The sequence below is a fragment of the Oryzias latipes genome, chromosome 12 (genome assembly GCF_053564925.1).
Source record: "Oryzias latipes strain Hd-rR chromosome 12, Olatipes_Hd-rR_3.1".
Lineage (NCBI taxonomy): Eukaryota > Metazoa > Chordata > Actinopteri > Beloniformes > Adrianichthyidae > Oryzias > Oryzias latipes.
The window spans coordinates 4,667,507-4,681,004 of record NC_136248.1 but is presented as its reverse complement, the minus strand read 5'-3'; the positions used below and the strand labels follow the sequence as shown (position 1 = coordinate 4,681,004).

Sequence of the window (13,498 nt, the reverse complement as noted above, 5' to 3'; positions counted from 1 at the left end):
AGAGGTACATATTTGCCTTTGAAAGGTACATACTGTAAGGGTACAGATACGCACCTATATGAAAGGGTACAACATTTGTACCCTTGAGGGTACTGCCCCAGTGACAAGCCATTGTACCTCTAAAGGTACAAATTTTGCACATTTTTTCTGACAGTGTAGTGTAATAAAAGTTAAAGGCAGTTTCTAACTAATCTTCACACAAACCAAAATAAGTAAACTACACAAATGTACATGTGCTAGAAATTATTGAAAATAGATAATAAATGTATATTTTAACTCAAAGAAATGTGTACATTTATTTAAGAATAAAGAATCTGAAATAATAGAATTAAAAATAAAGTGTGCAATGCTGGGGGGAGGTTACCGCCATTTTGTTTGTGGGTGTGGCAGGGTATGCTGCCATCACACTCTCCAATAATCTTTTGATCTATTTTCAAAGCATTCCCAGTGGTCTTTTAATTATGAATATGCCATTTTTAGTCAAAATCAAAAAACCTGTGTCGATTTGTAGGACAACGTTTCTGCAGAGCTGCAGGAGTTTGTCAGAAATTCACCTCGAAGTTGTGGACTGGGCCATTGGTCCGGGGTAACCCACCTCTACGTCCCGTCATCCATCTGTTTCCACTCTCTCCAGCCAGCTCATAGCCCCTCACACCCCCAGTACATAACCGGGGCAACAAAAAGGTTGAGCAATTATGGCCCTATCCAGTTGCACAGTTTAGATCAAGACTCCAACTCAGATTAGGAAAAAAAAGTTCATGGATATATTAGTGTAGATAGAGTGGAGTAGAGAGCTAGTGGCCTGCTATTGTAGCTTCTACATAATAACTAGAAGCTTTCAAACATTTGCGCCTGATTAACAACAATTTGAAAAAAAGAACTCAGAAATGTAATCTTTAGCCTATTTTCATTCTATATGTGTTTCATGATGAGAAAAATGCCACAAAAACACAATTTCCATCAGAGTGGGTCTTTAAACATTTTTCCGTTTTTTTCCACCCTCGCAGAGCTTTACCGTTTGCTTCCTGTCGACAAAACAGCATAAGGGATTTGTTTGTTGACCGCCCAAATATTTGATGTTTCCTTTCTCCTGTTGTTTCTGTGTCTCTGCAGAGGGGCGGTTCAGCTCATAACTGTGGCCAGCTGAAGGTGGGTCAGATCATCCTGGAGGTAAACGGTGTTTCGCTCAGGGGCCGTGAGCACAGAGACGCCGCGCGCCTCATTGCTGAGGCTTTTAAGAACAAAGAAAGAGACTACGTGGACTTCCTGGTGACCGACTTCAATGTGGCTCTATAGCTGTGAGCCGGAGAGGGGGACCCGACAAAGTAGTACCCATAGGAGTGCGGTTCACACAGATGACCACAGAGACGTCCAAGCAGATTTAAATGGCACAACTCTTAGAATAATCGAGCCCTTCCTCTCTCGTTCTAAAGCCTGAACACGATACTGTTCTTCACGCTACGAGGCATTACTCCCAGCCTGGGACCCCCACAGGACTGCAACCTCCCCACTGTGACCTCATATTCACTGCAGTGGGGGCGGTGAATCTTTGATCTGTCTGGTGAAAGTGATGGACTCACAGCTATATCTGACCTGAAACCACCCACCTCCACTTTGTGTTCCTTTCGTTTTGCTTTTGTCTGAGAACGGAGCGCACGGATGCTTGACTTTACAAGTTTGGATTTCTACTGTATGTAAAAATGGATAAATGTAGATACAGATGGATATATACTGTACACATGAAAATACCCCTATATGAATAAAGAAAACTATCTTTAACCGCTGGATCATGAGTGGAATCGTGTGCATCATCAGCTTTCCTGCAAAGAAAAAAACAGTGAAGCAGCATTTGCAAGACTCACATTGATTAAAGGTACAGTACAGACCAAAGGTTTGGACACGCCTTCCCATTCATTTGAATGAAAAGGTGTGTCCAACCTGTTGGTCTGTACTGTACAAGGCTTACAGCAGACACCAGCATTTACGAAAACTCTGCAAATATTCACTTTATTTATATTTATTTTTTGGCAAGAGGACTTCATTTAAATCTCTAACATTTCCAATAAATAATGTTAGTGAGATTCTTTATTGAACTTGTTAAATTATGAGTTTACATTAGTCACAATAAGTTATTGTAAAAAAAACTCGGTGGAGATTCCAACAGAACATTCCAAAACATTCCAACAGAAAAACCTACGCAGTGTGACTTCAATTTCAACATCCCATGGGTCTAAAAAGCTGATTTTGTCAGTAAGTCATTCCAAGTTCATCATCCAAACAGCCACGAACACACAACTGTCGAGCAGCAACACCTGACCACAGCACCTTCAAGTTGGCAGTAGAAAGTCAGATGTTACACGTGAACTTGTGTCAAAGTGTCATCAGCAGAACTACTGGCAAAGTTTGTGACAGACCCAGGAATGGAGCCCCGCCAGAGACAGACCACAACCATGACCAGAACCTAAGGACCTCTGACCTCAGACATGGTTTAGCAAACACCACACAGCTGCAGACCCGTTTACCAGATGTAAGGGGTACTCGGGTTTCCAGACAAACCGTTCACAACTGACTCCACCACTTTAATCTGAATGACAGACGACTGTTGCAGATGACTCCACTGACACGAGACACCGCCCTGAATGCTTGCAGTGGACACAAGACCATGTGACCTGGAAAATGCAGCAATGGTTTCCCATCCTGTTCTCTGATGAGTGTCGGGTTCCCTTGCACAGAAAGGACATTTTTTCTTCATTTTTGGGGTAAGAAATTTCAAATGAATGAAAAAGGTGTTTCTTCTCAAAGTAATATAGTAAAAATCAGACCAAATACGAAAAACACTTATTTAAAATAGCAATTTCCCTAACTTGTGAGTAGTGTATCTTTAAAAAAAGGGAAAAATTGCATTGATTGCAAACTTATATGAATGCTGACCGTTAAGCCCATCTCTAATTGTGCTGAAGCTTGCGTAGAAGAACTAAAAGTAATTTTGACAAGAGAACATGTTGATGTAACTTGAAAGTAGATGCTAAATTTAGAAGTGGTTTGATGCATATTTGAATCAATAGGCATCGAGGGGTAAAATGATTATATTTTATTTCCTGTCAAAACAATTTGTACCCCTAAAAAAACTTCATTTTTGTCAGAATTATGACTTGCATTTTGCAGCTAAAACATTTTAATTTTATATTGGTTTATTTATCAATCTTTTGCAAACAAAATTTTAGTCCCGGCGATGTAAGAAAACAGTTTGGATATTTAGAAAAATGTTTCAACTAAAGGCTGAATATCATTCTTTAAAATGAATCCTTGGACCAGAAAAGGAAATTAGTTGGCTGAATAAAAAAAATTGCAAAGCAGAAGTAGACAGACAACAGAAAACATAACATTACACTATGAAAGTTGAGGAAATTGCCACATACTCACCTACTTGTCATATTGTACACAACCATAACCCTCACACACATTTATTCATCCAAATATCCACAAAAACACCTACAGAAACACCTACAGTGCAGACACCCACATACACTGCAGATGGCACAGACACTGCAGGCACAAAAGAGACAACAGCCAATACAGATGTACTTTGAGGCCAAATGTAACCTGTTACAGAATGTGTGGTGCTCTGTGAGCAGACCCTAAGTTGTGAATGTGAAGACATTTTTAGTCAATGATGTCAGCGCTTTGTGCAGAAAAACTAATTGTGCTTCGTTTGTGCGTCTGTCATTGGATGAACAGAAACAAATGTTTAAATAGAAAAATCTAAATGTCATCAGCATAAAAGAGATGGTTTGATACAGACACTTCAAGTAGTTTCGACAGTTTTATCTGCTAGAAAAATATGCTGTAACAAGTACAAGAGGAAAAATGACATATGCTGTGTGTTAATAGCATTTCCCTGCAGCTATCTTTCTGCCAAATGTCAGCTTTTGATGAACATGAAACAGCAAGAAGGAATTAATCTGGTCTTTTTTGTGAAATGTAACGAAAAACATCTTTGTACTTGAAACAGTCCAGGTGAGCGATTTAAGAAAGATGATAATTGGCTAATTAAAGTTTTTCTTTTTGTCTTCAAAGATCAAGAACAGTTTTACAGTTTTATTCTGGTTAAGAGGACAGACATTTAGTTTAAAAGCCACCTTATCTATAGAGATAAGTACCTAGAGAGGTATTGTAGGGTGTGTATTGTTTGTGTTGTTTACTAAAGGAATACTTGTACTGGTTAGGTATGTATTTAGGACACAAAGAAAAGGTGTATTATATTGTTTTGTTGTTTTGGATTCCATATTCAACCCTTGTGCTATCCTATGACCCCACCCTTCCATTGACGTGTTATTCCTACCATGACAAAGGTGGATAAAGATTTCATGTAATCCATGGACACCACTGAAGATCCCAAATCATTGAAGAAAAAAGGTTCAGTGGACTGTCTAGTGGGTCTAGATGACCCAACTCCCAATGAAAAGTGGCTAGGATAGCACAAGGGTTAACGTAAGTAACAAAGATCATGACCAAATTAGTTCCACAACCAGATGAACTAGAATAGATCACTTAAAATGATAACATTTAACCAGTGTACATGTGTCCAGGTATTTTATACGCAAGTTTGCAAGTTCTGAGAGTTTTTCATCAATAAGCAACAAACCAGGAAAAAGACTGCTGCCTCTGTCAGGAATACAAAGTATTTAAAGTGATTCTAGAGCTCAAGGAAGCCACCAAACGTGTTAACGAGCGTTTGTTTGTTTCAGCATGAGGTCAGAATGATTAGAATGAAGGAAGGAAGTTTCCAGAAATGTAGCTGCTCCTGCATGGTAGTGTGGATTCTGTAGGATTCAGAGCAAACTTCTGTCAGATGCTTTAGTGAAACAACAAACAAAACCTGTTTTCTCTCTCTCTCTCTTCAATGGAAGGTGTGTGCAGAGATTCACAGCAGAAAAGACAGTCCTGGTGTTATTAAATAAAATTGTTTTTTTTTCCCATGTCCCAGTTATAGTTTTCATGTGGGATCACATTCCAAGGTGTGCGACCCCTGCAGAGCACAAAGCTGCAGTTGTCCTGTAAAGCTACAGATTACGAAAGTTAAAATGATCCTGCTTATTAAAAAAATGACAGCTTGTTGAAGTGTCACCAAACACACTATCATTAATCATAAGTGAAAAGGTTTGACAGAAAGTATTTTACAATCATCTCAAAGTTGCATGTTTGTTTTCCTAAGAGGTGGTTAAGAGGAAGCAGTTGTTCTACATTCCAGCTTAGGTGTGAGACATCATCTTTAGCCGCTGTTTTTCTCTGTTTCTCACATAATATGACTGAAAACTATCAGGTGAGAGACTTTGAAGCTAAGGCTTTACATGGGTAACAGACTGAAAACATCAAAAAAGCAGCTGTGGGAAGGGAAAGTAGTGTGACACCCAGTGAAGACTTTTATGCAGAAAGACAAAAATGTCACAAGTTCAATGGATGCAAAACATGTAAAGAATTTATCAAAGATCAAGAGGGAGATGTTTAGATGTAATGTCTCAAGATTCTAGTTACTGTATTTTGAATTTCAGGAGATGATTATTTTTTATTGCAAATTAAACATAAAACATATTAAGATTATGCTACCAATGGCTCTTTTATTTGTTATTCAAACTTTTTTTGAGTGTGTAGATGAATGCATCCATGCCAGAGACAAAATGTAGAGCACAGAGTGAAGCAGATGTCATGTCAGTCATTGTCAGTTTACACAAATGAACAATCTAAACAGACAGATTCTATAGGTGACAAGAGGGTTTCAAATGCAGCCAATGAAAGCTTGACAGTAAAGTTTGCCACATCACCTGCTATAATGTCACCTGGGGGGACCCAACCTGCAGCCAAACCCACAGCGGGGGCTCATAGGTGGGCACCTAGTGCTTTGTACCACATGACCCAGCTGGGTTAAGTCTGTGACCTCATGGGATCATCATCCTGTAGGCCCACGACCTGCACGAAGGGCAATGAGGGGCCAATGGCGTATGCTTTGGGTGGCAGTCAGGGGCAGCTGCCTTGACAGCCCACTACACAGAAATAGAATCTGACCAATGGAAAACGGAAAAATACCGACTGACTGCAACGGAGCCTGAGCTTTTTTTTTTGTATATCAAAAAGTAGAACACTTAAAGTTTATTTTACCAAGGACCCAACCCCTCAGGCTTGTGTTCAAGGTTGAAGAAGAGGGTTGTGTGGCAATGTTTTCACTGGGAGACTTCAATGGCCATGTGGGCGGTGACAGCGATGCCTGGAAGGCTGAAAGATACCCTCCCTGACCAGAGCTTGAGTTGTGCTTTGTCATGGGGGCAGACCAATTATTGACCAAGCTAATTAATTGGACTACATTTATAGTATTGGCCTCATACTCGTATTGTCAGGAACCAGTGGTGAAGTAGGACCCAAAAGCAAAGAAATGAATACGCTTGGAAACAAGGGAAAACCAATGGGGTGACAAAAGATGAACCAACAATGTAGAAATCAAAAATCGAACACTTAAACTCACTGAGGATATACTGTATGACTGAAGACACAGCTGTCTATCTTGTGGCCAATGCTTCAAGTCCTCTGACAATCATACACAAATTAGCACCTTCGGCTCCTCACTGAGCCACAATTATCAAGCAGACATTTTCAAACTTTTTTAGAATCCTGCTTTTCAGATTCACACTGTGGGCAGTTTTCTTTCTTCTCCTAATAAACATTGTTTTCTCTGTTCTTTTTCTCTGTGGCAAACATAAGCCTGTCATACTGATGACAGCGCTGAAAAAGTGGGAGATTTTACAGGGATGACCTCTGGAGCTTCTGTTTAGCTTCGTTTTAAATGTTTACTCTTAGTGAAAGAAAATGGGTTTTCTTTTATTTTTTATTATTATTAAACAGAGATGACATGTTGATGGTTGGAAGGATTTCACTCTGTGTGTGTCCACCAACTCAATATTCAAGCCATCCATGTTGTGTGATTTGGTGTCTCCCCCTGAAGTCTATACTTTTATTGTTTTATTGGCGTTTAGTTTCACACCAGTCCGTCCATCCATTTTTAAACCTGCTCGTTCCTGTTCAGGGTCACACAGTTAGAACAAATGAAATGCTACAAATCAGTTTAATTTATTCGTAAGACATCCGTTTAATCTCACAAAGCCGCACAACAACAAAAAACTAATATGTAACAAATAATATTGGTAATTGCAATTTTTCATGATGTCATGATTTTAAAACATTGTAATGAAATCATGTCTATATCATTCCATATGAGATCATATGGACAGCGTCAGATTTTCTCTGCTGTATGATAATAGCTTATAAAGGTAACGAAATGATCAAAGGGTTTAGTGTCATCCCAGCGAAATTTACTCAAACCTCCACCAAAAAAACCCCAAAACATTTAATTACAGTAATCCTCTTTACACCAGTCAAAATCAGTATTCATGAGGTATGTGGAAAACGTGACTCAGCAGAACAGTCACTCTCAGTCAGAGCAGAAAACACGGCTTTTGCCTCGATCTAAGCAAGCAGAAAAGGATTCTAGTGTGTTGTGGATCTGTAATATGAAGTGGAAATTAAACCAAGCAGCAGGTCTCCTCTGTTCTATATTTTCTCAAGAGGAGCAGGAACGTCAAAGAATGTCCTGTTGAGCACTGATGTTGTTCTCCATCAACCTGTGCAGGAGAGCATGTAGGAGCTGTCCAAGGTGCTGAATCCCCTTACAGGAATCACAGATCAAATGGAACCGTTTGGCCAACATCTACCCCACAATATAGAGTCAATCGTGCCTCCACAGAACTATCAAGGGGGGGTTAGTTTAGCTTCATGATTAATTCATTGACTGGTTTATTTCAGCTGGCTTCAGCAATCAAAAAAAAGACAATATAAATAAAAATACATATACATGTTAAGATATTAATTAATTAATTAATTAATTACATTATAAATAAATAAAAAAATGATGCTAACATCTAGATCTAATAGATCCTGACCATACATAGACATATTTTCACTTACACATGCAGTACACTCACAACACAATGAATCCATTAAATATAATAACTGTTGCTTGAAAGGGAGTGGGAAGAAGCAAACTTCATAAATTCCAACCCTGTTATGGTGTATCACTAAACATTTTTAGTAGGTTTTTAAACATCTGTTTAATGTTATTAATACTGCTTCAGTTTACCTGAATATTATGTATAAAGTAACAAAGATGAAGTTCTTCTTGGTCATTGTGATCAAAACTTACACTGTTTCAGAAACCCTTAGTATGCATAACACATCAAGAAACAAAAGCAGAATGCTTATTGGTTCTTTTACAATATTGCAGAAATCATAATTACAGATAACACATCATACAACAAAAATTGAGTGCTTATTGAGTATTATCAACAGTTATTATTACACTGTTGGACTATGGAGTATGGAATGAAGGTTAGCCACAGCAAGATGGACTACATGTATGTGAATGAGAGGGACCCAAGGGGACGAGTGAGGTTACAGGGAGAAGAGATAAAGAAGGTGGAGGAGTGTTTAAGTATCTAGATTCAACAGTTCAGAGTAATGGAGAGTGTGGAAAAGAAGAGGAGAAGCGAGGGCAGGAATGAGTAGAGGAAAATATCATGTGTGATGTGGTTAGCCTGACCCAGTTAGCCAAAAACTCCAGTGCTTCACTTCTGACACCAGTGTGTCGTCAGGCTGGACCTAGTAAAAGCTCGGAGGCGGCCGTCGTCAACTATGAAGCTTTAATGCACCTTAAACGGTTCCTGCAGGCTGCAACCACGCCAAATGCAGCACCAAACAATAGAAAACTTGTCCTGAAGCCTGTCCTCATTTATTCCAACCTGTCACGCTCCAACAACACACCTCCTCCAGCCCCCACCCATATTCATCCAGTCATTCAGAGCACCATTCTTAACACAGAACAAATCACAGAACTCTGAGGGAAGCAACACAGAACACATTCAAATAACTTAAAGACCCACTTCAATAAAAATTGTGTTTTTAACATGTTCTTGAAGCATTTTTCTCACAATAGAGGACATATATAAGATGATTTAAGATTAAAAATCATTTTAGGAACTTAATTTGGGGAGTTTAGTTTTTACAGCATCACAAATTCACTCAATGAATGCTGAAATCTGGGTTGTTAAGAATGGAGTATACAGATTTTGGCGCCAACAGGTATGTTTGTAACATTTGAGTGTGTGGACAGGCCCCGCCCCTTTTAGATTTATTATACATCCACACCTGACAGGAATGATTACAAACTTCCACTAACTTGTTGCTTTATAATGCTTTATGATTTTACCCCGCTCTTTCTATAATCATCTTCCTACCCCCTACCCCAAATCTCTCTTCTTTTCCGTCCAGTCCAACAAAAAACTGTTACAAATATAATGAATGTGAATAAAGTTTAACCTAAATTACAGAAGGGGTTTATTCAAATATACACCTTGTGTGTCAGAAGATTCATAACCCCTATTGTAACAGTAAAATATGTCCAACACAAGAGGCCTTCAGCTCTTATCTGTTTGCTCAGCTGTTGGACAGAACAAATTAGAAAAAATAAATTAATTTACAAAAAAGAATACGTTATGTTCTAGCAATGGGAATTCTTTGGTGTGGAACTTTTGAGTTTGCATTGCTTTTGTTTTTTTCTTATATTGACTTAGTTCTCTTTTAATGTATGTATTTGCTTTGTCTTTCTCTTGTTTGAGGTATTTTAAAACCCAAACTCTCTCTCTCTCTCTTTCTCTCTCTCTCTCTCCATCCTCTGGACCTTTTGAAGTGAATTCATGGACTCGCAGAGATTGAACCTTCATCACAGAAGTGAATGACCCACTGACTCTCCAGGTATCCTTCATTTCCTCACTACCTGAAAGTGACTTTGCTCTCCATCCTCAGGGCGCCTGGCACCTCCTGGAGGAACAAGGAGTTATTGCCACAGACTCTCAAAGCTTTTGTTTTTTAGAAAGAAACATTTTTGTGTTCCAGTTCTGAGCAGTGTGCATCTCTGGAATCCACTTGACAATTTGAATGTTTTGTTTTCTGAAGAATTTCTGAAAAGAGCAGATCCCAGAATGCTTTGTTCCTCTGATCTTTCACCCGTTCATTCCGTGAGTTAACAGTTGTGTCTAAACGAAGGATGTTTGGACTCTTTAAATTTCCCATCAAAGCAGTTTCTGATTTGGGAAATCGTGTCAGAGAATCATCCAATCTGGAAGTGAAGAGTGAAGAGCCTTTGGTTTCAGCACATATAAAGCATTACGTGACGCGCTTTCATAATGACTCCGTCTGGCAGACACTGCTTGATTACAAGGAGCCATTTGGGGGGGGGATGGAAGCACCTGACATTCTCATTACTCAGACATCAAGACAGAGAGGTGAGGACCTTGGCTCCAACTTGTTGATTGTGTTGTATTACTTTATGGCAGACACACACATATACACACAACTGTGAATCAGCTGCTCTACAAACATCAGAGTCAATTGATGGGGTTTACCAGAAACACTGAATCATAATTTCTCATGCATTGTGGAAATTTGAATGAAATATGTCTAAAATGTAAATACAGGTAAATACAAGTCAAAGACAGATGTAGCATTTACCCCTCTTGATTGTGAAAAACCCACAACTGTTCAGAATTTATATATTTGTCTGAGGAGAGTTTAAAAGTTGAGACATGAAATGGAATTCTCTGCAATTTATGCTCAGGTTGTTCTGACTGTCTTTGTAAACACAAGAGACTAAAAAAAAAAAAGCTGTGTCTACATTTTTGCCTTCTGTGTGTCTGTTTTTAGTTTCTCTAGTCATTAAAAACATTTACAATCAATGCAGCACAATCAAATATTTATTGTTAGTGCTTGAAATTAAAACGTCTATAATGTTCATTCAACACCTGAGACAAACGGGAAAACTCAACTTTGAAAACATCTTTGGAAAATGTCAGTAGTTCTTTAACTGTGCTGCAAAAAGTAAACATTTACAATCTTTTAAAGTGACTTATTTTCCTTTAACCCTTGTGCTATCCTAATCACTTTAACATTGGGAGTGGGGTCATCTAGACCCACTAGACAGTGCGCTGAACCTTTTTTCTTCGATGATTTGTGATCTTCACTGGTGTCCATGGATTACATGAAATCTTTCCACCTTTATCCACCTTTGTCATGGTAGGGAGAACACGTCAATGCAAGGGGTGGGGTCACCTAAGATAGCACAAGGGTTAACATGTCTGCAGCCTTCGTCATTTTTAAATGTCTTCACTACATGGATCAGATATTCCCAGAAACACATATTATTTCAATGTTGTCAAACACTGCCATCTTGTGGATTAGTTTTCACACTGCATCCTGGTTATCTTGACAATGAATCTTTTTTTTTCTTCCGTTTTTTGTTTCTTCTTTTTTTGCCTGCATGTATAGAAGATGTTCACAAACGTTTATAATTACATTTATATGGAATTCTTTCCATCAGCATCTTTGGCCGTTTTACCTGAAAGTCTTTATTGAAGCTGCTCTCTGTGATTCATCAGTGAAAGCAAACTTCCCCAGAGTTTATCTTCAATTCTCTTGTGTATGACATCCACTATGAGAAAAATGACAAAAACAACAAAATAGGTGGAGGGTAAAATAGGTTTTGTTTCCAACAAAAAAATGTTGGAAACACCAAAAAACTCAATTTTAGTTGGAGTGAGCCTGTAATTAAATATGTGAGAGATGGGTTGTGTTATGCAGTATCAGAACATAGGACACATGGTGGCAAAGGTAATCAAGAAGTGGGGCAAATGGTATTTTTGCATAAAAAACTGTAAGTTACGAAAATAAATGTATATGATATACATGAAAGGTACATAGCAGAAATCAAATTAAAATAAATCAAGGAGTGTTATATGAAGCAGTGTTTTAATTTATACAGTACAGAGCAAAAGTTTGGACACACCTTCTCATTTAAAGAGTTTTCTTTACTTTCATGACTATGAAAATTGGAGATTCACACTGAAGGCATCAAAACTATGAATTAATACATGTGGAATTATATACATAACAAAGAAGTGTCAAACAACTGAAATATGTCATATCGTAGGTTCTTCATAGTAGCCACCTTTTGATTTGATTACTGCTTTGCACACAATGGCATTCTCTTGATGAGCATCTAGAGGTAGTCACCTGAAATGTTTTTCACTTCACAGGTGTGCCCTGTCAGGTTTCAGAAGTGTGACTTCTTGCCTTATAACTATATCAGTTGTGTTGTGCAGAAGTCAGGTGGATACACAGCTGTTGGTCCTACTGAATATTAGTCTGGGAATCACTGGGTACCTCACGATACAATTTGCGATACATTGATCACGATAACGATACATCACGATATGGTGATAATGTGATAATCGATATATATTGTCTCTAACAACTCACAATATATCAAACTTTAAGAAATGAGAACTTGAAAAACTGTTTTTTGGAAAATACTTCCCCATTCATATTTTAGTTTTTAAACACAATGACAATGAACAACTTGTGTCCTATTTGGTGAAGAACAGTAATACTCTCTCTTTGACAAACAATGAGAATTTTCATTTGAAAATATCTGTAAAATTTGGTTTAAACAATAGTGAACACGAAAGCAGCCAATGTTTAGTAAAAAATTGCTGTAAACAGGATAAAAAATGAATAAGTCAAGTAGCTGCCAGGCAGGCAAATTGGTATTAACTTTTGAAAAACAAAGCCGTAGCTATCGCATTCTTTAAAAAAAAAAGCTGTAATTCTGTGAACAAATTATAGTGTCTTTGTTAAAGATAAATGACACTATTTACTGCAAATGTGGTGTAAACAAAAATAAAATTCTCCCAGAAAAAAAAATCAGGTAGCTAGGAACTTTCCTTTAAGTCATTTAAGACATAAACTGCTTTTAAAATAAATGACCAGGAATAAAATCCATGAACTTAAAGTGCATCTCAAAGTAAACATCTCTCTGAACAAATCATTTGGGGAAAAGCTGCATGTGATGTATGTTTATATGTTCATGTTTTTCTTTAGAACCACAGGCTTTTTAGCGTCAAGACGCCGCTCGTCTACCTTTTGAGGAGAAGGGGGGGGGGGGGGTCTAAAGGATGGATGCCCCTCTTTCTGCTGTTTCCATCTCAACCATAGCTCTGGTCCGGCTGTACAGTGCAGGGATAATTTTTTCAGTATTTCCGAGAGGGAACGTCAAAGTGGCTCTAATGCATTCAATAAAAACCGAACTCCCTCGTTCTCCACCTCGCTGCAGAAACGGAGCCCCTTGTACATTTGAACAGTTTGTTATTGCCTCTGCTCTCGCAGAAGACGGTGGTAGCTTCGCCTGGAAAAAGGAATCCGTGTCAGCTTCAGGCCAGCAACAGCCACGGCTTTCTCACACAACTCCGTTGATGCAGCTTCAATGCTGCCGGTGCGTCTTTTAACTTGCTGCTCTCGCTATTTACCTTGTTTTAACCGTCTGCCATTTTTGCTTGAATGTGTT

At 38.4% G+C, this 13,498-nt stretch overlaps 1 protein-coding gene across 8 annotated transcripts in view; it reads left to right on the top strand.

The window, feature by feature from the left end:
* whrna (whirlin a) overlaps positions 1-11,470 on the top strand; it is a 201,559-nt gene extending 190,089 nt beyond the window's left edge. For 5 of the 8 annotated variants that reach the window (XR_013659280.1, XM_078955687.1, XM_078955682.1 and 2 more), the window contains one exon: positions 1,114-1,779. Coding sequence is in view for 7 of the 8 variants with exons in the window: in XM_078955687.1 (XP_078811813.1) it covers positions 1,114-1,296 (183 nt within the window). In the remaining variant the exon portion in view is untranslated. Of the gene's footprint in view, positions 1-1,113; positions 1,780-9,790 lie in introns of those variants that run through there. The other 3 variants (XM_078955684.1, XM_078955689.1, XM_078955685.1) reach the window with 2 other exon arrangements.
* The last annotated feature ends 2,028 nt before the right edge of the window (positions 11,471-13,498 follow it).